The sequence below is a fragment of the Scomber japonicus genome, chromosome 19, assembly GCF_027409825.1.
Source record: "Scomber japonicus isolate fScoJap1 chromosome 19, fScoJap1.pri, whole genome shotgun sequence".
NCBI classification, from domain to species: domain Eukaryota; kingdom Metazoa; phylum Chordata; class Actinopteri; order Scombriformes; family Scombridae; genus Scomber; species Scomber japonicus.
Genome location: NC_070596.1, coordinates 13,944,531 through 13,969,915, shown reverse-complemented (window position 1 = coordinate 13,969,915; position 25,385 = coordinate 13,944,531). Strand labels below are relative to the sequence as shown.

Sequence of the window (25,385 nt, the reverse complement as noted above, 5' to 3'; positions counted from 1 at the left end):
AAGGGATGGAGGGAGGGTGGAATGGAGAGAAGCAGGCAGGGAAAGAGACAGAAAAAATAGAGACAAGGGGAAGAGAAGAGGGCTCCTCTGCAGACAACCCAATATAACTACTTCATTTGTAAGAGCGGTGCCACTTGGTTTAGTGGTTTGACGAAAAATATAAACTCAAGGCAACATTGGAAAGAAACTTTTTCCAACACTAAATGAAGGGAAAAAGCAAAAGCTAAAACATAAAGAACAATCAGGATATGATACTCTGCCATTGTTCTTCATTTCCTTCCTTCTTGTACCTTTTCTCAGATTCCTCTTCATCTTCTTGATGAGGTCCTTGTCATCCATTGCTCCATCCTCATATGGCCTCTTCAGACCTAAGCCTGGAGAGAGTTCTGAATTAATCACTAACTCACATGTTTATAGAGACACATACAAAGGCACTTGTGTGACAGGAAGAAAGGGACGCAAAGTTGCAGAAAACAAATGACGAGTGAGAACAAGCATAAAGAAGGATAAAGTCAGAGACAAAGTAAACAAGGGAGACAGGCAGACCGGCAAACAATGAGGAAGATATACAGTATAATCTCCTTCCCTACATGCACCTTAATCTGTAAATGCTCTGGCAATTTTCCATGTCAGTGTCATGAGCCCAAGTCGATTTTCCATGAAAGTCACTTTGGAGTTTTGCCAATTGAAGGTCTTATGAGATTTCTGTGAGTGTTTCTCTAAGTGGGAATGAAAGAAACAGCACGCACAAGGCACTGTATCAAGGCCACCCTGTCTGCGGTGTAACACTTGAGATAGGGTCACAAATAAATCCAAGAGGAAAAAACAAATATCAGGCAACATATCTCATCTATATTTTTGTGATCTGGTGTGTAATAAAACCACCTCATATATCCAGAAAGGTCACATCGTGTGTGAAGCTTCAACATAGAATTTTTTTAGTGGCAAGTCTGACTTATGTCAAGGAGCCCAAACCCTAACCCAGATAACTGAAGCCAGGAATGTTGCAGCTTCCATGTGAGGAAAGGAGCAGGCTAACAAATGTTCAGATAGACAGATACATGTACACATTCGTAGACAGACAGAGGTGTGGGGAGTGTATTGGACAGAGGACACACTGAGTGAGAGTGAGCAGACAGGCAGGTAGACAGATACACTACCTTCTTTATCAGACCAAGGATATTTCTGCGACGGTTTATTTGAGGGAAGAGGTTCCATCTCCAACACCTTGTAGATCTGTCCAAACGCCATGAGTCTGAGAGCATGCTGTTGTCGCACACAGGGAAATAAATAAATTTGAGAGAAGAAAATGAAATAGAAAATGTTATAATGCAATATGTCACTCTCAAACTAATAAGCAGGAAATACTGCATTCTGTCATTTATAGTGAATTCTCTGTGGTTTGCTATCCATATCCAAGATTGAAGATTTGCAGACAAGCAGTCATATATTCAGTTTTTTCATCCTTTGTGAATTAAAATTTTAAATTCTGTTGTAGAGTTGTTATTAAATTTAAAGTGAAGCTGCTGTGCCAGTGCAGGCCGAGGATGAGCTTGTAAATTCCAATTGAGAAACAGAGAGAAACGAAGTTCAGCAACAATATTTGAGCTGATGTATCTCTTATACATACGAGAGATCTCCTTACAACATAGGTGTGCACAACTTGATTTAGGGTTCATCTGATCATATTCACAAATGTTAGGAGGCCTTATCCAAACATAAGCCAACTTATGCATATATGAATAAACACTAATGACTATCCACATATCAATAATATCAGCAGACATTACGATGAGCATCTCTGTGTTACTTTATTATTCTCGATCTACTGTACACACCCTCAATCTACACAAACAATGAGATAGATAACCCGAATGGCACAGAGTGGGTCTGCTAATATAAATCCATTAGAGAGGTAGAGTGTCTCAGATATTCATGAGGCTCGGTGTAGCTCATTGACAGAACAGCTTCCTCTCTCCTATCTGCTCTTGTATCTGCTCCAATACAATTATCCCCATTGACATTCCAGCCTCGTTCAGGCTGCCTTCAAAGGAAATGGACGGCAGCATTCACTAAGCCGTGTGGCTCAGAGGCTGTCCTGCTCAGTCGAGTGTGTGCGCGAAGAAGGACATGACAGCGCACACACACACAGGCCGCATGCACACAAATACTGTCCTCAGGGTGTCAGAGATGGATATATGGCTTGCGATGGCAATAGTTTCAATCATTAAAATGCAGCACCACAATGCTCTTCCTGGATACGCACATGCATGCTTACACAAGTGTGTCTGTGTGTGTGCGCGTGCATGTAAGTTGTGTGGTTGGGGTGGAGATGGGGTCTTTCTGTCTGGTAACAGGCATGTTGTTTACTGATTCCCACACACTGACAGCTCAGGGCGAGTACAGCTGGGTGATAACAACAGTGTCTTGAAACTGCAGTGTGTGTGTGTGTGTACCTGTGCGCCGTAGGTAATGGCCTCAGCCTGCTGGTCGGTCATGTTGGCTAGTGTGTTTGTTGGCTCTTTCTCACATGGGTCGTGTAAACCTGGACCACCTGGGGGAAGCGACAGAAGATGACACACACACACACACAAAGTCATTTGTTGTCACTGCACTGACACGATCGCTCAGCAACATTTAATTAGGCTTCACGACCATGACATGAGTGGCAATGAAAATTAAATGACACAATCATGACAATTAAAATGGACAACAGCAGCAACAGGACTGCATAATGAGAAAAATCTAACTGCTCAACCTGGCTGTGAGAGATTCAAACTAGTAACCAACAAGCTGAAATTGTGCATCATCTGAGTTAAATTTGAATACTTGGCAGGAAGGTGGTACAAGTGTTCCCTGTAAATTAAACTGGAACTTTTTTTTTTTTTTTTAAATTGGATTTTGGAATGCAACATGATTTGAAAAAAAAATGAATAAAATGAACTGAGGTTTTCCAATAATATAATTTTTCCCCAAGGACAATCAACATTTTGAAAGGACATCCTTCAGCTGCTCCTAATTAAGATGCTCTTGTTATGATGACCTGCCTCAGGCAGCTGAGCTCTGCTTGGTCACTAATAATGTCTCAAGCTCTCTTAAAGAAAGAGATCAAGCAGAGCCTCAATGTATTTGCTCATCTACCCTAATTGAGAATGTTCACCCCCTCCATTCACCAGCAACTGAGGTAAGAGTTTGCACGAATACACACATTCTCCTCTGTTGATACTCAAATATTTCCAGCTGTAAAATTCATGCAACCATCAATGGCTTTCATACCTGGTAGCAGTATGCCTGAGGCTAAACACTCCATGACTCGACGCAGGGCTTCTCCTGCCCCAAGAGGTCTGTTACAGGTGGCGATGGCCTTCTCACAGATAAGCTCTAAGGGCTGTAAGAGTACACACACACACATGCAGCACAGGTCAACATGTGAAAATTAAACAGAGACATCAAACTTCTGCAAGACGGAACTGATACAAGCAAATAATTATGTCATAGGGTTAACTCAACTCTCAACGGTAGGTAAATACAGTGAAAGGGAAAGACTCACCCATCCCTTAAGAGGCTCCCAGATGGGATGTCTATTGCACATGTCTCTAAGTATCCTGAGAATGATCACGCAGGACTTGAGCCCATTCACTCGAGCCTGGGAGAGAAAGAGGGACAGAGAAAGGAAAGAGGAAAAGATGGAAGGAGGCAAGACGGAAGATTAAACAAAGAGGGAAGAAGGGAAAAAATTGAGCGCAGGAGCAGTGGTATTTGTGCCAACATGTACAGATAACAGCCTACAGTTATAATGAGGTGATTGTAAGTATCTGTCTAAAACTCTGCCTGTTTAATACACTAAAAATGTAGAATTTCTGAAAGTATTTTTCTTGATTTTTTCTTTGAGTTTTGTCTCTGTCTTCAGAAAATACATACATCCTGAGCTTGCACATTTTTTTTGTCAGTAAGGTAAGTGAGTCGGGAGATAGATGGGGAAGGGTATGGGACGGGAATCAAAGGGAAGCATTGACATACTGTACAGAGCAGGCAGGTTAACATAATAGCCAAAAAGAAAAACAAGTATCAACCATTGCTTTTGTAGCCTTACGATACTTCTTACATTCATCTGTTTTTTTTTTGTTTTTTTTTAGTTCAACATCATTCTGTATAAGGAAAAGGCTAACTTTTTGTAGAATTAACCCTCATTTGATGAGGGAAGATGAAAGCATAAAAACTTAAGTTCATCAGCAGTATTGAATTTCATTATCAGAGAATTGTTTAATAATTCCAATGTACAAATTCGTAAATTTACATCAATAAAAGTGACTATTTTTCCACAAGTTCATCTGTTCTTAATTAGTCTAAAATGAGTGGCCATAATAAGCACCACAGTATTATTATTCTGACAGTGAGTGTATTCCCTCTGGGTGAATCGTCAGGCTACAATAAGCATCGGGCAGGAAGACAGGAAGTGAGTGGGTGCCGACCTGGAACCACTTGGCGTGTCGCAGCGCTGCCAGGGCCAACAGACATCTGTGTCTATCCAGCACCTCCCCCTCCTCCTCCTCAGCCTCCACTCTCTGCGCAGCAGCACCCAACACTGCCACAAAACAATAACAACCCAATATAGAGAACGTAAAACACACACACGTCATGTCTGAGTGTGTGTGTTTAAATCTTGCGTGTGTGAATGTGCGCAGACGCATCTGAATTTCCATGCGAATGCACACATACACACACATATGCATGAATATTTGGTACATACAAGGTGCTTTTCATGCCATAAAGTTGTTCCTCTCCTTGTAGAAAGTGCTCACTCTCTACAATCCACAGATCTGTGATGAATGTTCATAAAATCCTCCTTACTCAATTAAAATGGTGTGTCATTTTCAACACTGTGATCAGTCGGACATGTGTTAACTGCATCACATGTTGACATCCTTAGCACAGAGTAATACAAGATGCACTGACCCTCCTACACATGGATGTGTTGAAATTACACACACTATTAAACAATGATTTAGTAGTTTACATCCATCCAGTCACTGACAAATCAGTGAAAGGGAGAGCAACCAGGGTCAGAAAGAAAGAGACAACTTTGTGGGATGGAGAGCCCCCCACAGACATACACCATACAAATACCTAAGGAGTGTTTGATTTACTGTGTGTGGGCATTATTGAGACATATCCACTCATTTCTTTGTCCCCAGCCAGGTAAATCAATCTCTCCTTCATGTATTTGAGGAGGAATTTATTTATTTTGATCCAGTCTGCACCAGGCAGGAGTCAAAATAGGTGTTTGTTTTTCCTTCTTGATTACTTAAGGTGCACTTGATTTCACAAGCTCATACAGAAATGGTGCTGAGAAAGCAATTCAACAACCTGTCTGGGCAAACACAGAATCAAGCGCTCCTAAAGTAGAACTGGAAAGAAATAAAATCTACAATAGTTTGACCCAGTCTGAGACAAACACAACACAGGAGGGATCAAGGCAGGGTTTAGTTAGAGCATTGTGGTTGGTAAAAGAGGAGCATTCCTATGCTTTTAAGTGTAAGCATTTGATTCATGCTGCCCAACACACCAGGCTGGTTGAGTTACTCCATTCTCGAGAAAGAGCATCAGGTCTAAATAATGATATGCAAGGCAAGCTGAATCAAACGCAGCTATATATGAATGAGTGCGGTTACATGGGGTTTCCAAAGAGGGTTTATTATGTGCGGAACCAACTGGAAGTGAAATAAAACAAACTAAAGAGCCCCTTTGCGTGTCTATGAAAACACATCTAAGTACATCATTTCCTCATCACTCTCCCGTAAAGAGAAAACCTTCCCTCAAGAGGCATTTAGTTGAAATGTCAAATGTGTCTAAAGTGTATCTTCATAGCAGCAGCACGACAACATCTATCTCACATGATCTCTGAACTCATCTGGCCATTATATTAGCGTAGCTCTTCCTCTGTCTAAGTGTGCTTTTGTGTGACGTATAATGCAGTATCTCAAGGTTTGTCAGAGGGGTCCCAGTTGCGTGTGGGACCACTCTGCTGATAGTGGATCGTCTTTCTCCTCTCGCTTGTCCTCCCACTGTCTCTTATGCTCTGCTGGCTGCTCTCTCACTCAGCAGTCTTCTTTTATCATTATCTCCGTCTGTGTTACAGACGCCGTCTTCTCCCTCAGTCTCATTTTTAAAAATTCCCTTTGCTATCGTGTCTCCTCTAATTTATTGTCACAGCACCCTTCCTCCCTCTGTGACCACACGAAGAAGCCAGCCATATCTGAGCTTAAAGAGCACCCATTCATGCAATGTACTGTATGTGATACATGTACAAATTTTATAAAATATTTGAAATGTATAACATCCTAATGCACATAGTGACTGATTAAAGTGGCAGATGAAATTACCAAGCACCATTTTAAATCAATATATCAACTGCCCGATCAAACCAAGAGGTTGTATTGATCCATGTAATAGCACTAAAATAGCCAGAGCTTACTGAAACACACATGAGAATCCGAAAGCAATAATTGACTTGCATGTCTTTAGATTTATGAACATGTCAGAGATATGAACTCTCTAATATGTTGAGAATGAAGTTCTGACCAGGCAATAGCAGCCATAGTTTTAATGCACAGATGGTACTTGTGCCTGTGTGTGTGTGTGTGTGTTAATGTTTAAGGTTATTAAAGTCTGCCTTTTTACGATGTGATCCTATTAGACACGCTGGCTCTCATCCCTCAACCTCCCTTGGTGACTGATGAAATCTGAGCAATTAGGCACCCAGTGTGACAGGTATCTTTAGCTGTCAGGTACAAAATATGACTGTGTGTACATGTCTCCTCTTTGTGGTTGGGTGAACGTGTGTGCATGCCTGCATGGTCTTCTTGGTGTGTGTGAGAGAGAAAATACGAGCGGCCCTGTCTGTCTTGCTGCGGCACTTGGCATGATGTACGGCTGACCTCCGTGCTATCTCTCATCTCTCTCTGAGACCTGAGTGTCTAGTTGGACAGGAGCCACAGGATGGATGGGCAGCTTGCTACTACTCGGTTATTGATTTCGCTGGCGTGCTGGCCTTGCTTCCCTGTCCCACCTCCCACAACCAATTATAACCAGTTCCTGTTATCCATGAAGACTGGGGGGTGGGATGGGGAGGGAAGGTTGCTATTACACTAGATGTTTTGACTGTGTTGACTGTTAAAAAACTGATAAAAAATTCACAAAATCCATCAATCATAAATGTGTGATATGGGTTACAAACATTAGCTGAGTATCTGTGTTGAGAAAGAGGAAAAAACTGCAACTTGTTTGTTTTCCTATATGTCTGTGTTCCTACCTTGCCCATTCTTCTTCTCCTGTTCCTCCTCGTCTTCCTCCACTTCCTCCTCCTGCTCCTCCACTTCCTCCTCCTTGTCCTCCTCTCCTTCCTCCCCATCGACCACCTCTTCCTCCTCCTCCTCCTCTTCCTCCTCCTCCTCCTCTTCTTCTTCCTCATCTTCCCTCATGGCCGGTGAGGTGAGGGTAATCTTCAGTGTGAGTTGGGGCTCTGTTGTAGTTCGTACCAAGATGGCCGCCTCGGGCAAGGAGCTTGTGACCTCATATTTCTCTTCCGTCAGCTTCTGTCATGTGTCAAGCAGATATAACTAGATGGTCAGAGGTTAAGGTCACAACATGACTTGGTATAAATGAAAAAGCAGAGTAAAATATAGTTCAGCTTGCTGCTTATTCCAGATGCTGTATAACATCACCAGGTTGACAAGAGAAATATGAAGCGAGTAATGTGCATGAAAAACACAGAATAGCCCTGCAGATACCTCAGTTTCAGGAGTGTTTTGGTCCACAGTACGTTACTGAAATCCTCAATTAGAATAAAACTTTGAAATGTGAAAAGTATCTCTACCTTGCTTGTCCACTCTTCTTAATATCTTAAAACAAGCAACAGTAATTAGGTACAATAACCAAACCTAACAAAGAAAACATCTGTCATATCATCAAATAAACAAAATGCATTACATAAACAATTTATGAGGAGCTGTGAGATGCGTGCAATGAAGAGAGGGGGGAAAAAATCATTTGATGTGAAAGATGAAAGCTGGTACAAACTCTAATCCCCCATGTGAATTTTAGACACATTGTAATGATCTTGTGTGATTGTTTTTATGCGTCTACCTCTAATGTTTCTCGGTGTCGCACATCCATTTGTGAAATTGTCTATCTGTGTGTATCCACTACTTCATTCAGCGCCCGTTCTGAAGGAATCTATTACTGCTGACCTCTGTGGTCAGGACTAAGAGGCGCTGATGATGATAATTAATTCATGTCACTATACACAGCAACTACAACTGCTCCTAGACACACATAAAAATGTATGTGATAATAACCCTCACATAACAGAAATGACATTGACACAAATGAACACACATCAATGCATATATTGACCCACAAGCAAAACAGGTACACACGCACACACACAAATGGATGACTATAAATATTTAATTAACAGAGGAAGTGAACTAAAACATAGAAAGCATTTGATGTATTTCAAGGGTATGTACTGTACAGTATATGCATGGTTGTTTCTCTTGTACCTATATTAGCATATGCTGCTTGTGCTTTATAAGAAAGTGGATTGTGTTTGTGTATGTGTGTGCACAAAAAAGATGGTCTTCTCAAGTTTCATTACTTATATTAGGGCTTGGACTTGATTTTGGGTTAAAGTTAGGTTTAGGTTGAGATTGGGGTAAAGTGTGTAGCTATTACAGTTAGGGGTAGAGTAAGCATGCAGGAAATTAATCCAAGTCAGTGCGATGTCCTCCTAAGTACCAAAAACAAGTGAGTGTGTGTGTGTGTGGGTTTCCGACACGGCTTAAGTGAGCAGTGAGTCGCTGAGGGCCCATCTACATTCCATTTGGCTCTGAAGAGAAAATCAGAATCTCTAGTCACTGGGCCGAGACATGAGATTACCTCTCTGCCCCCACACACAAACACACACACACATGCGCGTATATACACAGCAATGAGAGTTGGCAAACTCAGGAAGAAACAGTCGTAAAATGTGGGAGCTTATCCAAAATGCTTACTTTCTGACATTGGAGAGGATTGTGATATAAAAAGGGTACTTTCTTGGATTAAATTTAGCAAACATCATGTAACTGAAGATTTAATGCGAGGCTAAAATGCAAATGCGAGTTAATGTCATTGCCATGATTGTTGTTGCTGAATATGTACAGTATGAGAAAAAAACACAGGACAGAGACCAAGAAGCAGCTTTATATATGTTTGTGTGTGGTCTCTGTGTGTGTGTCTCTAACCTCAATCTGTGTGGGTAAATTGTGACAGACAGTGTCCAGCAGTGTCTGTGTGGGTTTGTCTCTGCACATCAGCACCAGCTCCAGGTCCATGTCGCCTTTGATCAGGAGGCCTTTGGCCACCAAGCCGATTCTCATCACTCCACACAGCACTCCACCACTGCTGGGCTCCCTATTTATAAAGAAAAATACATTTCTATCATGTTTTCTGTGGACATTCTGTGAACGTTTCAATTTACAACAAAAAGTGTTACTACATTGCTTTCTTCAATATAAGTTTGTATACATTGGGAATTAATTAAATATTGTGGAAAGTCAAAAGTCTAATAAATAACTCTGCAAGCAAAAGTTGATTTCAAGTTGATTTTGTCAAATGTGTCCAATCAAAAATAGTTTCCTACTTCTTTTGGCAAACACAATAGCAGAACATAAAATAAACAATAATTCATTATTCATCAATATTTTATGTAGTCTTTGGCAAGTAGCTGTGAGATTTAACTGAATAAAGTCCAAGATGCCACTTAGCATTGCAAAATAAGATCCGACAGGGCAATTAAAAGTCCTAATGAGAAGTAGTGAACCCTTAATAAAAGGATTTATGAAGATCGTCAACCATGGAAACTGTGCCCAGAGGTTGTCAAGCGGTTAAGTCATTTCCTCTGGAGCTATACATGCGTCTGAGGCCCAGGAATGACTCCTTACTGGCTAAAGCTTCTCAAATGAGAATATTAGTTACTTTCCCTTGCTTTATATGATTGTAACAGGATGTTGTGTTTTATAGACTAAATAATAAATCCAATTATTGAAATGACAAACTATTGGGAGATTAATTAATGTAAACACACATTTATTGTTTATGCAGTACGTGTCACGCCCATCCCACCTGTAGCTGTCACTGCATTCCTCCGTTTCATCGCTGGGCTCATCTCCGGGATCATCCTCCTCTGTGCTATCTGCTGGTTTGCTGTCGACCTGGGTGTGGACATCGCCACTGCTTTTATCCAGCCAATCAGAAACGTGTTTGAGTGCGCCCTCGACATTGGACACCAGCGTCTGAACGGCCTCCAGGTCGTGAGAAGAGGGGTAGATGGTGGAGTGTTTCGCCATGACGTGGCGGTCATCGTTACTAAAGGAGCGGAAGGACCTCTGAAAGGTAAAAGAGTATGAGAAATAAACAAGTTATAAATAATATTTTTTTCAGCTTTAAACTAACTGGAAACACTCATGGGGATGCACTCATACACAAACACGCTCACCTACTCTATTCCTACAGGAACGGCACCAGTGGAGAGAGGCATTCAACAACAGATTGATGTTTAATCCATCAAATTGAGCACTGGTCTCCCTGTTGGGGGACTAACTTCTCCCTAACACACACGCAAAATTTTATCATGAAACACCCACATTCGCTTGCAACACTATGTATCTCTTTTACAGGAGAGGAATCAATTCTTTACTCTGTGACAGCTCCCATTTAACAGCTCTGACCCTGTCACACAGCAGCCAGGAATTCATCTGACCATCATCCTCATATTCTCTCCACCTGTCTAAATTCAATCAGACATTCTAGCCTTGGGAATTCATATCAGCTCTTCGGTCTCCCTCATTTTTCCCCCCCTTCTTTCTCTTTGGCATGTATCAGGAGGAAAACCATGAGAGGAGGCGATCAGGTGGGAGACATCAAACATAGGTAGCACAGAGGAGAGAAAACAACAGAATAACTGAAAAGGAAGGCTATAGAAGAGCGCAGCAAAGTTGGGCTGTGGGAATAGTACAGAATCTTCAAAAAGGGAAAAAAGGATGAAACATTGTTGTTGGAGGGGAGGTTGAATTCAAAGATGAATTCTTCCATTCATTAAGAAATGAAGGAGAGGAGCAGCTGTAGCTTAGGCTTTTGTGATTCCCACCCTGCAATTAATACCACCCAGATGGGTCCCTGTATTTATGTGCACTTATATGACAAAGCCTTGTAAATTGCACGTCAACTGCCTGCATCTTTTCATGTGTCACAGCATTTCAGTGGGTGGTTGTTTATGTGGCTAAATGTTAAACCTTTTGTAATGGAAAACCAAAGTAATTATTTAAACATTTGATCATTAGGTATTAACTAATCTCATTTAAATGTAACACTAAGACAGCAGGGAACTTACTCTGAATGGCAATGTAGGGAACAGATGATGATGTAACCCTTTGAAAGTATAATTACATTTAGAATGCATTACAATTTATTATCATAGCATTTGCTGCAATACACATAACGTAAATTCTCTGGAGCAACTATATAATTAATAACAGAAATACCCTACAACAGATAATGAATAAATTACAATGGCTTTCATAACACGTGGGTTCATATTAATTTCTCTGTGCTTTTAATGGCTTGCAGCAAGACCGCTTCTATGGTGCTTCTAATTTTCTTTCACCTCATTTTCCTTCACTATTGGACTTAACTTTTGAGTTATTCTTTAAGACGCTGCTGCCTTTATTGCTGTAGTTCAGTTATGGACTTTTTTATTCCTTTCCTCACTTTCTCTCTTTGTCACGTTTTCTTCTTTGCTGTCTTTCTTTCTTCCTTTCCCCCCCCCCAGAAATATAATGAGAGACAATTAAGATTACAAGTTGCACTGTTGTTTACTGTATATTGTCACTTGGCGACCTGATTCTGAAGGAAAAGGGTTCATTTTTAATCATTAGAGGTTATCACGCTACACTGGGGAGCCTGAGGTGCATAACCCAGTTCAACATGAGGAGGCTGCTCTCAACAAGCTGCAAAGTAGACCTGCTTATCTCACGGACACACATTTCCTTTTATTCACTACACACACACATCTACTCAAAGAGAAACACACCCCCCCACTCTACACACACACACACACACACAAACACACACACACACACACAGCAAAGATGACCTTTTCGGAGTGCTATGGATAGTGTAGCTTGAGCGCTACTATCAATCCACTCAAATTCCAAGGACCACCTGCGTATACACACATGCGCCCACACACACACACACACACACACACACACACACAAACACACACAAACACACACACACACACACACACACACACACACACACACACACACACACACACACACACACACACTTCATCCCATTTCTAATTGAACTGGTGACATTCTCTTTCACCAGAGTGAAAGAGATAAAGCCATTAACAGAACGGAGGACAAGCACTGCACAATAACTGCAGCCTCACAGCCTGTTAGCTCAAACATTTGGCAGGGGTACATGCTGCATTCCCACTGGAACCAAAAACTGCAACTCTCCAACACAAAGCAAACTGCAGAGGCACAAAGTGAAATTAGGTACCTTGAAAGAGTATTAAAACTTCTATGAAATCTAGTTTCTTCTTTCTTCTCCGTGACATGCATGGCTTCATTTGACATTTTCAGGCAATAAATACTTTGGTGTGCCTTGAAATGCTGTTTTCAATAGATCTTCTTTAGTGTAATGAGGCATCTGCCAAAAATATTAAGCCTCCTCGTTTTTTAGCCTGAGGTGACAGCTGCAGCATTCACCAGGACTGAAAAAAAATCAGTCAATACAGCTTGTGTTGTACTTTTAATGCAAAGCTCAAATGTAAAAATTGATTGAGTGACAGAAAATGAATCAACAACAATTTTGATGGATTGATAAAGAACTAAAGTATGAGCATTTCCTGCTTTTCTTTGTCTTATATAAGTGGACTGTTAGTCAAACAAAATGAAAGCAATTTGATCATGTGTTTTTCACAAATGTATGACTGTTTAGAAAAAAAAGGTCAGATAAATAAAAAAAATTAATAGTAAATCAACATTAGGAAAAATCCCAGTATTATCACCAAACTGAGCATAAGAGAAAATGTTATATTTTGTCTTAATAATCCCCTGCAGTTACATTTTAAGCCATAAAAAAATGTTTGCTCTGAATAATGATATGGTTATTACCCACAAACAAACAAAAAAGTCAATTCAGTTTGATCATCTCTTGACAAAAAATGTCTCCTACTTCACGATGAAGTCCAAGTTCAAGTTTCGTCTTCACACTAAACAGGAAATGGCTTCAGAACTAGTTGTGATATCACAACCACAACAGCCTGGTGTCAAACTCTGTACAGTGACACTTCAACATTCATTTGAAGAAACAAGAAAAACTGTAGTAGAGGGGGACTTGAATATATCATATGTGTATTTGTGTATCATTGTATCAAGCAGTGTTTAACACACCAACAGTCGCAACTTTTATGAGCCGTTGCTAATGGGAGCTACTGCAGCTATAAACCACACTGAGAGGAGACTGTCTGTATCACACGTGTGTGTCGGTATTACTCGACCATGGGGGAGTTGCTGCCTGGTCACTCTGATCTCCATGTAAATCAGACCAGTTAAGGAGGACTCACTGACAGGAATCGACTCCCGAGGCTAGCGTGTGACCAGATAATGTTGCAGACATTTAGACAAGACCCAGGATAGGAGAATAGAAAAAGGCTGAAAATAAAATTAATGGTTACCGTAAAAAAAAAATCAAACCCCTCTTGAAATGAAATGAAAACAATCAATACTTCTTGCTGCAAATTAATTAAGGAGAAAACATAAAAATATTCTTCAGTGGGATTCCCTACTCAGTCCAGGTTCACAGGTTGGTTAAAGTAGTCTTTAAAAACAGCTCAATAAATTACTGACAATGAAAAATACATCACTATGTGTGTATTAGTGCTACCCATTTGATGCTGTAAGTGCTCCGTGTTGAAGCACCTTAAGTCACTCTCGTACCCTCTTCACATCCTGATTACTGTTATCTTCTAGCAAAATAATGGCACAGTGGTCTGGCACACCATCAATGAAAAACTCCCACACACACACACACTCAATCTGTTGGAGACTAATGTGGTCATCCTTGAGTTCACCCTGACGGACACACAACCCGCAGGTCGTTCACACAATATGTTCTCACTGTCCAAGGGGGCATTTGTGAGTGTAACTGATGGTTAAGTCATAAAGGATCTCTATTAAGATGTCTGCAACAACCCCCGGTGTCACCAACACAGTACAATACTGTTTCAAAAATCTGACCTAAAGTTGATGCTTAGAAGTGTTATGGCTGTTATGACCAAAGTTATGGCTCTGAATTTAATAAAGAACACAAAGATCTAGTTTTTAAATACCCCAGCATCGACACTGCTAAGTTTGCCAAGGCAGGAAACGCGATCGATCAGAGAAGTTGTAAACAAGCCAACAGTTTAGTCAGATCACCTAAAGCAATTTATTCAGTGGTGAATGTTAAAGTAAGCACAAATGTCATTAATAATCTCCCAAATAAATCTGGCTAACCTGAGGGTTTGTTTAAAACCTCTATGATCGTCTGATGTTTTTAAGCCTGTCAGGCTACTTTACAGCTGGGTGCCAAGATAGCATCAATTAACTTGGTGAGTGTAATACTCATTCATTGAACACTAAAATAACAACAGAATTATCCTTTAATATGTGGGCAAAAATAGACATAATTGCTTTAAAGCAAGATAAATAAAACATTTTTAACATCAACCTCCTACTAGGCTGTTTTATCTCTACTTTTTCCTTCCTAAGTTCATTCCAGGTCAGATGGTAAACTTAGCATAAATTTAACAGGAGACATACAAAATCTAATAAGAGGGGGAAAAAAGCATTCTTGTCTGACATTCTTCAAACCTAGAAAGGAATCAGAAAAAAACGCAGCAGCACACATACAACGAACATGCGCTCTGCATATGTATGTGAATATACCTTCATATGCCTTTGTTGCATAGTGCTTTTAGACCACACACTACCCAATTACACTCCATTTCACGCTCCAGTGAGGCCAACTGGCTGGCAGGTCTATGTTACATAACCACATTAAACAGCTTTTACAACTCGCTGTGTACTAAACTACTGTGCACATGCACACCAGCAAAAGAAAACGCTGCACATGTACGCATGCAAAAATCCTACAAATATGTTAATACAAGCTCTAAACATGAAAATGCTCAATGACATGTGCACGTAAAACCCAATACAATCAATTACACACACAATCTTGCACAAACACACACATCCATTACTTCCATCACTTCCACCCATCACACCCCATTCTGTCCTTAATGCCCTGCAGGAAAACCATTTCAGTTCAAGGTGCTGTGGTTTAGACACGCAGCCTGTCAGTAGCGGCTACTTCACTTTAGAAGCAGCAGAATCAAATGTCTTTCCTCTCTGTTGCCGCCTGTCTCTTTCAGGCTCTTCCTGTCTCATCCTGTCTCTCTGTAACCATCTACTATAAATTACACGACCCGATGCCAAGGACAAGCCTCACTGGAACAATATAAGCTGTGATTGGAGAGACACTTGATATGTGTATCTTTGTTAAAATCTCTCTATTACCTTTTATTTTTAGAGCAGCATTTAAGACCATTGTACTGTGTGTGTGTGTGCCTGCATGTGTAGGCAGTGTGACGAGGTGTTTGTGTGCTCTTATTCTTAATAAGTCATGTGCCCAAAGTGCATGCTGACAGAACACACTCCTGGATATTGGCAAGAAAGAACAAGAGATGAGATGGAGGAGTGGGAAAAGCCTTTGAAAGTAAGCAAACAAGCGTGACGAAAGCTGAGAGATCGACAGCTGAGGAGATGCAGGGAGGTAAAGACAAACTGAATTTTTATATTTTCAGCCAGCTACAGTAAAAACAGAGACCTGTTTACACTGAGGGTGACAACACAAGCCAATATAACCTCATAGTAAAATCCAGAAAAACAAATCGCTACCCATGCATACCGCAGACAAACTCTTTCTCTCAGCGGTGTTTGAAAAAAACGTCACATCTCTTTAGACCAACATAAAACCGAGAGGAGTTGAAGGAGAAAAGAACGTTTCAAAAACATCAAAAATTGGTTGGGAGTGAAGGGATGAGCAACGCTGAAAAAAAAACAAAAAATAACCCAGTGTCTTCTCTGTAACATCCAGCAGCCTCAGGGAGATTGCATTAAAAATTCATCCTGTGATTTATCTGCGCTCTGCTTGGCAGGCTGGCCTGCCATACTCCACCATCCAGTTTTATTGTGCTCTCTCGCTCTCACTGTCTTTCAAATTACCACATGTGCACAGTCACACACACATGGACAGGATAGCAGGGTCCACATACATTAAATATGTGAGCTAAATCGCTTTCATGACAGAGATCTGGCAGCAAAACAACACAGGACTTCTTAACTGTCCTGATAAAGACGGGATAAAAATGTGATACATGGAAAACTAAAAGAATATAATACCAGGCAATAGAAAACAGCTCATCAATATCACTATCTACTACCCTTCTGTGTTATTTCATTAAACATCTGCTGTAATCAATTAAGCTTAAAAGATGGCCTCCCAAAAAACATTACCCAGCGTACTTTGCACTAAAGATTGAGATTTCATTTATCTGCTTCCTGTGCTTCCAGTAATGTGTCAGCGTAGTTTAAAAGGTTTATGGTGTGCCTATAAAATATTACGATTGGACTGCTAAAAGCAGATGAGCTGACTTCGCACTGTCACTGTGCATACTATTACAGTATTGAACAGGGCATGTGTACATGAGGGAAATACCAGAATACACTCAAATAAACATATAATGGTGTATATGGAAGAAAATGAAAATGTTCTAATAAAAGTGTTTTACTGTTTCAACAAAATGCTTTCTTTTACAGGTTTTTTAATTTTATACAAATTTCCAAGGACATTTCTGTATAATTTCCAGGTATTTAAAAGCTAGCTTGCTGGAAATTTTGCAAAACATTTGGTACAAATTATGAGAAAAAAGTGTTAAACTGTCCACTTAGTTTATTTGTTATTGAATTATTGATCATTTAAATTCAATACTTAATTTTCAGTGTTTTGCTCTCTGTGTCACATATCAACATATCTGTAAAGTGCTACTGATATAGTTTTTCATTAAGAAACAATACAATATGCTAATATAACATTTGTCATACAAAACTACAAACTGGAAACTGAGAATTCTTTTGTCAGTCAAAAAGTATTTAACAATGTAATTTACGTTAATTAATAAAATAATTAATTAATTAATAATTTCATTTATTTTACAAATGTACAACTATGCGTCAATCTGAATATATTGAATAGCCAACTAAACACTTTCCCTCCCTAATTTTCTAATTCCTAAACATTATTTGTTAAATATCTGCAAATTACACAAATTAGTATCAAATTAAAAGGACCTGTAATGAAAAGCTTTAGTTTTTTAAGGCAATTAATTAAGTCTTTTAATAACTGTAGAATAAAGACAGTGTAAAGATGAGTGTTTCACATTCAGTCTAAGAAGTAGAGCTGAAACCACAAAAAATGCTAAAAGTTTCCGCTTAGCAAGTCCCGCAAAGCCTCCTCCAGAAATTGAGGAGTGAACTAATGATGACATGCACAAGGACCAAGCTATACAACACACTAGACAGATACAATATAATCAACCAAGAGTGCGTGTATGTGTGTGCGTGAAAAAAGAGGGAATGAGGATGTAGACAAATACTGCGGTGCATGTGTATTCATTAAATTCAGAAAGCTCAGAGAAAAGTCGATAAAGAAGCTGTTTGGTGTATTGTGCGGTTTACGTGGTGACACCCTCACCAAGGTCACCCACAGGATTTGCTGCATCACCATAACTCAAGACTAATCACAGCACTGTGTTTGCAACCTATAGACACACACACACACAAACACAAACACACAAACACACACACACGCATGCACTAGTCTCATTACCCTTGGTTATTTATGAGCTCAAACCATGTGCCCTCTTCTGCAATGTCCAACCTCAGCACCTTCAGCAACATCTCTTTCTCTTTCAATTCATCTCAAACATTGAATTTCCTCTTCCCATCCCCCCTTTTCTTTCTCCTCTCCTCTCCTTCACCCATCCCCTACCAACCACTCTTATCCCATTCCCCTCCTTTTTTTACTCATTTTTCCTCTTTCATCCTCTTGTTCTAGTTTTTAATAATTCATCTTCTGCACTGCTCCCCCCTTGGGGAAAAGCTCCCACTGTCACAGGCCAAGACCATTAATCAATCCCTCGTTTCTTTTCCTCACTCTCTCTCTCTCTCTCTCTCTTCCTCTCTCTGCTCTCAACCTCTCTTCTCTCCTTCATTTCTCCGCTCTAAACTTCTCTTTTTGCTTTCCGTATCCTTTCTGCTTTTCGTCTCTCATGTTTCTGTCCATCATTTATGTTTTTACGGTCTTATCTGCCCCCACTTCTCAGTCTCTCCTTCCACTGCTCTCTTTGATCTTTTCAGCCGTCCTCTCCTCCTCCTAAACACAGTAGTTCTTTTCACCCCATCATCTTCCAACCGTGACACGCCTCTTGCGCTGTTACGTAAGGAGCGAACCTCATTTCTACACTCATTTAGCATTAGTGATTATTCAACAGTGACCACTGAAAATTAATCACCTGTCCTTATTTAACATCAACAAATAAATACAGGATGGATATAACTAGTCAGTCCATTACTAGTTCTCCAACTATGGGTAGAAAACCTCATGAGCAACCAGTAGTAATCACACTAATTTTCCATTTTTTCCTTTATCACTCTCTTACTTACACCATCACCCTCAATGTTATAGTCTTCCTTTGTTACCTATCAATTGTTCATCATATTCTTAAGCTCCTCTGTCTCCTTCATTCTTCTGTCTTTTCCTTCTCTTTTTTTCCAATGACCATGTATATTGCTTATACAGTAGCACTCATCACCCTCTCTACTCCCCAAAACACAAAGGCATACACTCCTGCATGCAACAGATATTTGTCGCTCATATCTTGCACAAGCACTCTGTTGCTATGTCTAGAAATAGTTATCAGATTGAACTCTTACACCCTCCAGTCTGGATACTGTTTCCTTTGCTCTGATGTGGATAATCCACTGGCATTCACCTGCACAACTAAACACAAGCACACGCACACACACACAGAACAGAACCCACAGTGCAGAGTGTATATATGAGTGTATCTTACCATGCCTGCAGGAGGAGTGGTTGCACTTTTCCTTCCTTCTGACACCCGCCTCTTGATTCGCTGGGCGTGTGGTGTGGTGCAGAAGCAAGGTTACCGGTCAGGATGTTGCTGTCACACCTTTTCTGCTCCTCATGTGCTTCTGTCACTCTGGCCACCGCTCTACGAGAGGTTGTATTTCTAAGAGATGGAGAAACGCAGGGAGTCACAAATAAGAAGAGATTAGTGTCTCATCAATAATGGAGAGAGGTGTCATGGGAAAAAACGAAATTGTTGCTTCTTCTTTACCAAATAAAAAACACAAAAGTGAAGAAATGTACAATTAAAAAAAATACACTCAACCTTTATCTGTTTAACCTTGTAGAAGTCAATTCAATCCATTCCTTCATTTGCCCTTGTAACACTCAACTTTGACACACACACAATTTTTCTCAGCAGGGGTGCAGTACCCGTCCTTGAGCAAAAGATCTAACAGAATGGCTTATCAACCCATGTGGAGATAGACATGTGGGGACACACACATACAGACACACAAACACAGACACACACACAGACACACACACACACACAGGCCTTCATTCATTTTTCATGAGCTGGCAGGGATCTGAGCGAGGGGGATGTAATACAAACATGTACTTGTTTTCATACACTGGGTTACACACCCAAGCCTAACACACCTTCCTCTGCTCTCTCTCTCTCACACAAACACACACACACACACACACACATGGATGCAAACTAGTTGGCAGACTACATGTGAACTGCATTTCATTTGTTTAAAGGAGAACGCTGTCATAGTAAGCCTCAAAGTGAATCCATATCTGTAGAATCTCGAATGTGCAGTGACATTTCCAATCCCCCTCTGCAGAGAAAATAATGATGAAATTGTGTGGAAAATAAATACTATGGGATTTTTGTGTTACTCTAAAACACAGTGTTTTTCTGTAAAGCACTTCCAATTCACCCCATGATGATCACTCGAGAGGGGGACAGACAGGAAACAAATGACAATGTTTAGTGACAAGTGAGCAAAGGACCACTGGGCTACAAAGTGCTCCCTCCAACACAATGTGAGACCTTATCATTTCCTGTCTTTTATTCCTTTCAGTGGAAAAAAAAACCGGAGATAACAGTGATTAAATGTTTTTTGAATACTTAAAAAAAGATGTAGAGGCTCTATAAAAACAGAACATAACCCTATGAAACCCTAATCACCTAATAAACCATATATCTTATGATGATTTTACAAAAAAAAAGTTTTAGTCCATTGTGACTTTTATCTTTGGCTCTCAGGACTCTGCGATGTAAATCAAACACATGGTGTTGCTATGAAAACATAGGCTAGTTTTATCAGTGCGGAGTATGTTGAGGTGAACAGATACACAACGTTCCTATTCACAACATGAAATGTCAACAGTATCCCCACTGACAGTACACAGACACATCTGGTCACACTCAAACCAGAGCAAAGACATTTATAGAGCTGTGTATATCTGTGTGTGTGTGTGTGTGTGTGTGTGTGTGTGTGTGTGTGTGTGTGTATGTGTGTGTGTGTGTGTGTGTGTATGTGTGTGTGTGTGTGTGTGTGTGTATGTGTGTGTGTATGTGTATGTACAAGTATGTCTGTTAGTTCCATTGACAAGGACAAAAATATATTATTTCACAAGCCTTTTTCCATGATGAACGAAACATAATGACAAAAATAAAACACAAAACTGATTGACTTTCTATTACAGTTGGAAAAAAAAAATCAAGACAAAATGTGATCTACGTAAAACTGAAATATAATGATGACAAGAATGGGCCATGGTAAGAAAAATATACTGATATTTCATTTTTTTGTTTTTGTGTATTAAAAAATGACTTCAGCAAGATAGAACATATCAAATGTTTTTAATGACTAGATTTGACTAAAATTATGAGTAAATCTGACTTTTGATGCCAGTCTAATGACTGGATTTCACTGTAATTTGCAAACCAAATACTGACATTAATCGGGCACAATCCAGGTGAGTACACATTAATCTATTGAAGTCCACCACAGACACCAGATTTTATCTCTGTGATGTTACTTATTGCCTTCCCACACAGAACTATCACTGGTAAATGTCTATTTTATGTACTCTATAATGTGCAGACTATCTCCTTGTCTTGACATTATATCCATGGCTCTATCTGGATGCTGTCAGAGGACAAAGAAGATAAACACACATGTGATTGTTAGTCTTTCCAGGAGTAGACCTGCTGGTGGATTAAACTGTGATGATGCTCCAGCCTCTCAGTTAAAGCTTACTGGGATCCGGGGGAGAACGAGAATAAGAGACGGAGAGCGGAGAGAAGGAGAGAAGTAGCGAGCAGTTGGAGAGAAGAGAGAAAAATGGAGAGAATTGGAAATGAACATGAACGAGAGCAAGTAGGACAAGGGGAGCGGGGCGAAAGAGGCAAAGGGTGAAGTTATAAGAAGAATACAAAGTGGTGCGAGGGGGCAGAGGGGAATCGGATAAACAACAACGCCAGATATTGAGCTGGCCCCTCAGGCAAACAAACTCCACCAGAGGCTGCTCCTCATTTTCTCTCAAGCTCTCCCTCTCTAAGCCCCTAGCCGCTGGCCTGCAACACTGACAATTACCTCCTCTACACACCTGGCAGCGACAGCGTCTGTGTCGGTGCACTTGTGTTTTGCCAGTTACATTATAGCCAACACTCCTTGCGGGAAGGGAAGGGGGGCGGGGGGGGTAAGCTCTCTTCCAACATGGCTTGGCCACTTAGGATTGTATGCACATGATTAGAGTGCATGCGCGTAGACACAAACACCCTGCCAAGAAGGATAATACCAACGTGCCAGCCTCCATTCGATTCTCATTATCAGAGCAATTCAGTGACAAACAACAACACCCATTCTCCCCCTTTGTTTCTCTCACATGCCACTCTCCTTTTCATCTTTAATCTAAATCAAATGTAGAAAAATACAGTCATATATTATGGTTTCAAAATATAAAAAGACAAAAACAGAGGGAGCGTGCTGTTTGAGTCAAAGTTTAAATGAAGCCCTGAATCTTCAAAACAACAATATGTGGCCTACAGTGAACCCACCTTCACTGTCTCCACTGAGACTGAGGGTGTTTGAGGGGACTTTGTTTTCACATGCGTTGCTGTGTGTTGACTGTTCATACTGTATCTGTCTGTTTATTCATAAATCCTCCAGAGGCTTTCTCTTCTGTGGGCTCATCCTGACCAATTATTACATTTCTCTCTGCATCCACGCTCATCCATCGCCTTTTCGTATACCTCCCACCACTATCCAGAATCCATTTTCCTTCTTCTGTCTAATTCACACCATCCTGGTGAGTCATTAATATGTGATTGTGTGTTTTTCTCCAGAGAAAGAGAGAAGAAAATAGGGGAAAAGCTGGCAGAGCCCTTCCTCATTAACGCTGGTGGTGGCTCATGGACATTAGCATGTGCACACACACATGCACAGATTTTGCACATGGCACACACACAGGCATGCGCAGAGGCCCCGTCTTCTTCACCTCAATTTGGTGTCGTAGTTATTGAATATATTTCTGCAAGAAGTTTATGCATAAGAGAAAACACACACACACCTGTGCTGTGTCCTCACAGCGCCAAGAGTTGGTGATTACATCCTGTTTTCCCTACAGAGATGAAAGGAATCAGGCAGAGGATAATAAACGAGGGATGGGAACTGATTGAAAGATGAAGGAGAGATACCAGCGTTGGAGAATTTGCTGAGATGGCTCTGAGCAGCAATTTACACCTTTCTCATCTGATAACCATCAAATAAGATGAGCAGTGCAAGAGACAGAGCGAAGGGAGACAGAGGATTGACAAAAGCCAGAGAAAAAGAGAGAGTGCTAATTAGTGTTGGCGGAGCTGCTTTTCACAATGTATTCCCTTTTAGAATTTAGATTATCTGCTTAATACTGAAATCAGATTATCAGACTTTTTGGATAATTCTGCTTTTGAACTCCACAAAATGCTGTTGACTCAATAATGTCAAATCACAGCGGCGCAGTTAGAGGTGAAATATTTCATCTATCAAGTGCCAGCAGGATTCCAAAATTCAAGATGGGCTGTCATTATTTAAGCACTGAAAGGACCTCTAGTTAGCAGGTTACATGCCAGAATCTCTGGAGGAGAAACCCCAACTTTACAGCCACAACCAAAATTTACTGGCATTTTATAAAATTATAAATTATAAAACAAAAAAATGAGTATCGTTTTTTATTCTAGGGAGTTTAAGAGAACTGGAAAACTAATGATCTGTTATAAAATGTTTTTGTAATGGAGAAAGCTTTGGGCCCTGTTTCAGGAAAAAGCCTTTTGACACTGTTTTGGAATACTGTCTCCAGACACAATACTGATTTACTTTATACAAGCTCTCATCAATCTGTTTATTTTATATCTACTCTAAATAGCTATGGCTGTAATAGGCTTAAAAGACGTGTAATTTACTTACACATTTGTGTATTACTGTAGTTCCAGCTCTTGCTCTGCTGTCATCCTCCTTTTTCCTCTGAACCGACAACTGTAGAGGCATTTCTGTGTGCTCGAGTGGAGAAATGAATCTAATCTTTTGCAAAGAAGCGAGCAGGTGTATATATGGGTGATATTTCTGGTGGTTAAACCTGGTGTGTTATTCTGAGGTTAGAGCAGGACTGTTGATTTTTCTCTCACCTGGCTATTCCTAGTAAAATTATTTTTGGCCTTATGAATGCTTAGCTTACCAACGCTATTTCTGACCCATCATGTTCAAACATTCATTATATACCTGAAAGGCTATTTCAGTGTGTAGGCAGACTGTATGTTATATCAATATGGACTTGTGTGACTATTTGTGTGTGTGTGCGTGTGTGTGTGTGTGTGTCAGTGTCTGTGGCTCCAGGGTTATTGGTGCCATAATGTTTGCATCTGGGAAAACATCTGCAAAAGTGTGCAGTAATGAGTTGGACAAACATGCACACACAGACAATGAAACTCTTAGGAACCAGGTGGCGCACGATAAACAGAATGGATGCAGAATCACGCTCTCATTCACTTCTCTATAACCACCTCTGTAGTGAAGACCCATGCATTGTGTAAACAGATGTTAGCTGACTGTGATGTCTGTTTACTCTGCTGTTTCTTTACCGGAAGAGGAAGCAAGAGAGACACAAACTGACGGGGAGACGAGTAGTCTGAAAGATACAGTGATGGGAATAGACAGTGTTACAGGAAGAGAGAGGCAGCAGCTGGGGACAGATATAGAGGGAGAAAGATGGAAATGTTAATTTTTTTTTGACCGATTTACTGCAGAGGAAATAGCAGAGAGAAGCTCAACTGTTCAAAGGGGACATTAAAAGAAGAGCAGCAACTGTTCCTCTTGATAATATAAAAATGCATGTCTGAATTTTGATAAAAATCAAGATTTGCTGCAAATTCTCATATATTTCTCCCCCATGTCCCTGTTTCTCTGGCAAACTTCCCTCTTTGCTATTCATGTCCCGTCTCCCCTCCAAACTAACATCATCTCATTTCCTCATCTGTCTTCCATTTCCACGTCTCTCTCTCTTTCCTTTGATCCTTTTTTTTCTTGCAGCCAAGAGAACAATTGTAATACCCCCGTGTCCAGTATAATAGACTGATTAGACAGTAAACACGGCTAACTAAAACAGAAGTAGGAATAATGTGTGTCTGATATGAGCTGAATGAAGTTCAGTTGAGGGTCTTCTTAATTGCCACAAGAGTCACTGTGTGAAGAGAATCGCTCACAGTTTTGCTGACAATAATTATGACCTTTGACCTTTACAAAATATAAAAAAATGTCACATGGAGATTAGCAAAGGCACCCACCAACTGTAGGGCTTTTTCTGATGATTTATATGTTATACTTCTTTATGTTGTGAAGGCTTTTCCTTTCCATAAGAACTTATTTCCTCTCCTGAGATAAACAAACATTTCTTTCTCAGATAAGAACCTACATGTCTTTCTAGATAAGAAAGAGATTAACATGCTGTTGTGTTTTGCTCACATACCTTTTCTAAAATTAAGGAAACGAAGACTGATGCAGACAAGAGAAAAGTTAAAGATA

General features: G+C 40.3%; 1 protein-coding gene across 1 annotated transcript in view; it reads right to left on the bottom strand.

Moving 5' to 3' along the window:
* The window catches only part of strbp (spermatid perinuclear RNA binding protein), a 46,709-nt gene that overhangs the window by 10,493 nt on the left and 10,831 nt on the right, over positions 1-25,385 (bottom strand). The window contains exons 2-11 of the mRNA XM_053340211.1: positions 19,298-19,474; positions 10,168-10,430; positions 9,288-9,456; positions 7,313-7,595; positions 4,473-4,585; positions 3,551-3,646; positions 3,277-3,388; positions 2,457-2,554; positions 1,161-1,266; positions 291-374 (exon numbers count right to left, since the gene is read on the bottom strand). Coding sequence (XP_053196186.1) covers positions 291-374; positions 1,161-1,266; positions 2,457-2,554; positions 3,277-3,388; positions 3,551-3,646; positions 4,473-4,585; positions 7,313-7,595; positions 9,288-9,456; positions 10,168-10,430; positions 19,298-19,300 — 1,327 coding nt within the window. The 5' untranslated portion in view covers positions 19,301-19,474. The remainder of the gene's footprint in view (positions 1-290; positions 375-1,160; positions 1,267-2,456; positions 2,555-3,276; positions 3,389-3,550; positions 3,647-4,472; positions 4,586-7,312; positions 7,596-9,287; positions 9,457-10,167; positions 10,431-19,297; positions 19,475-25,385) is intronic.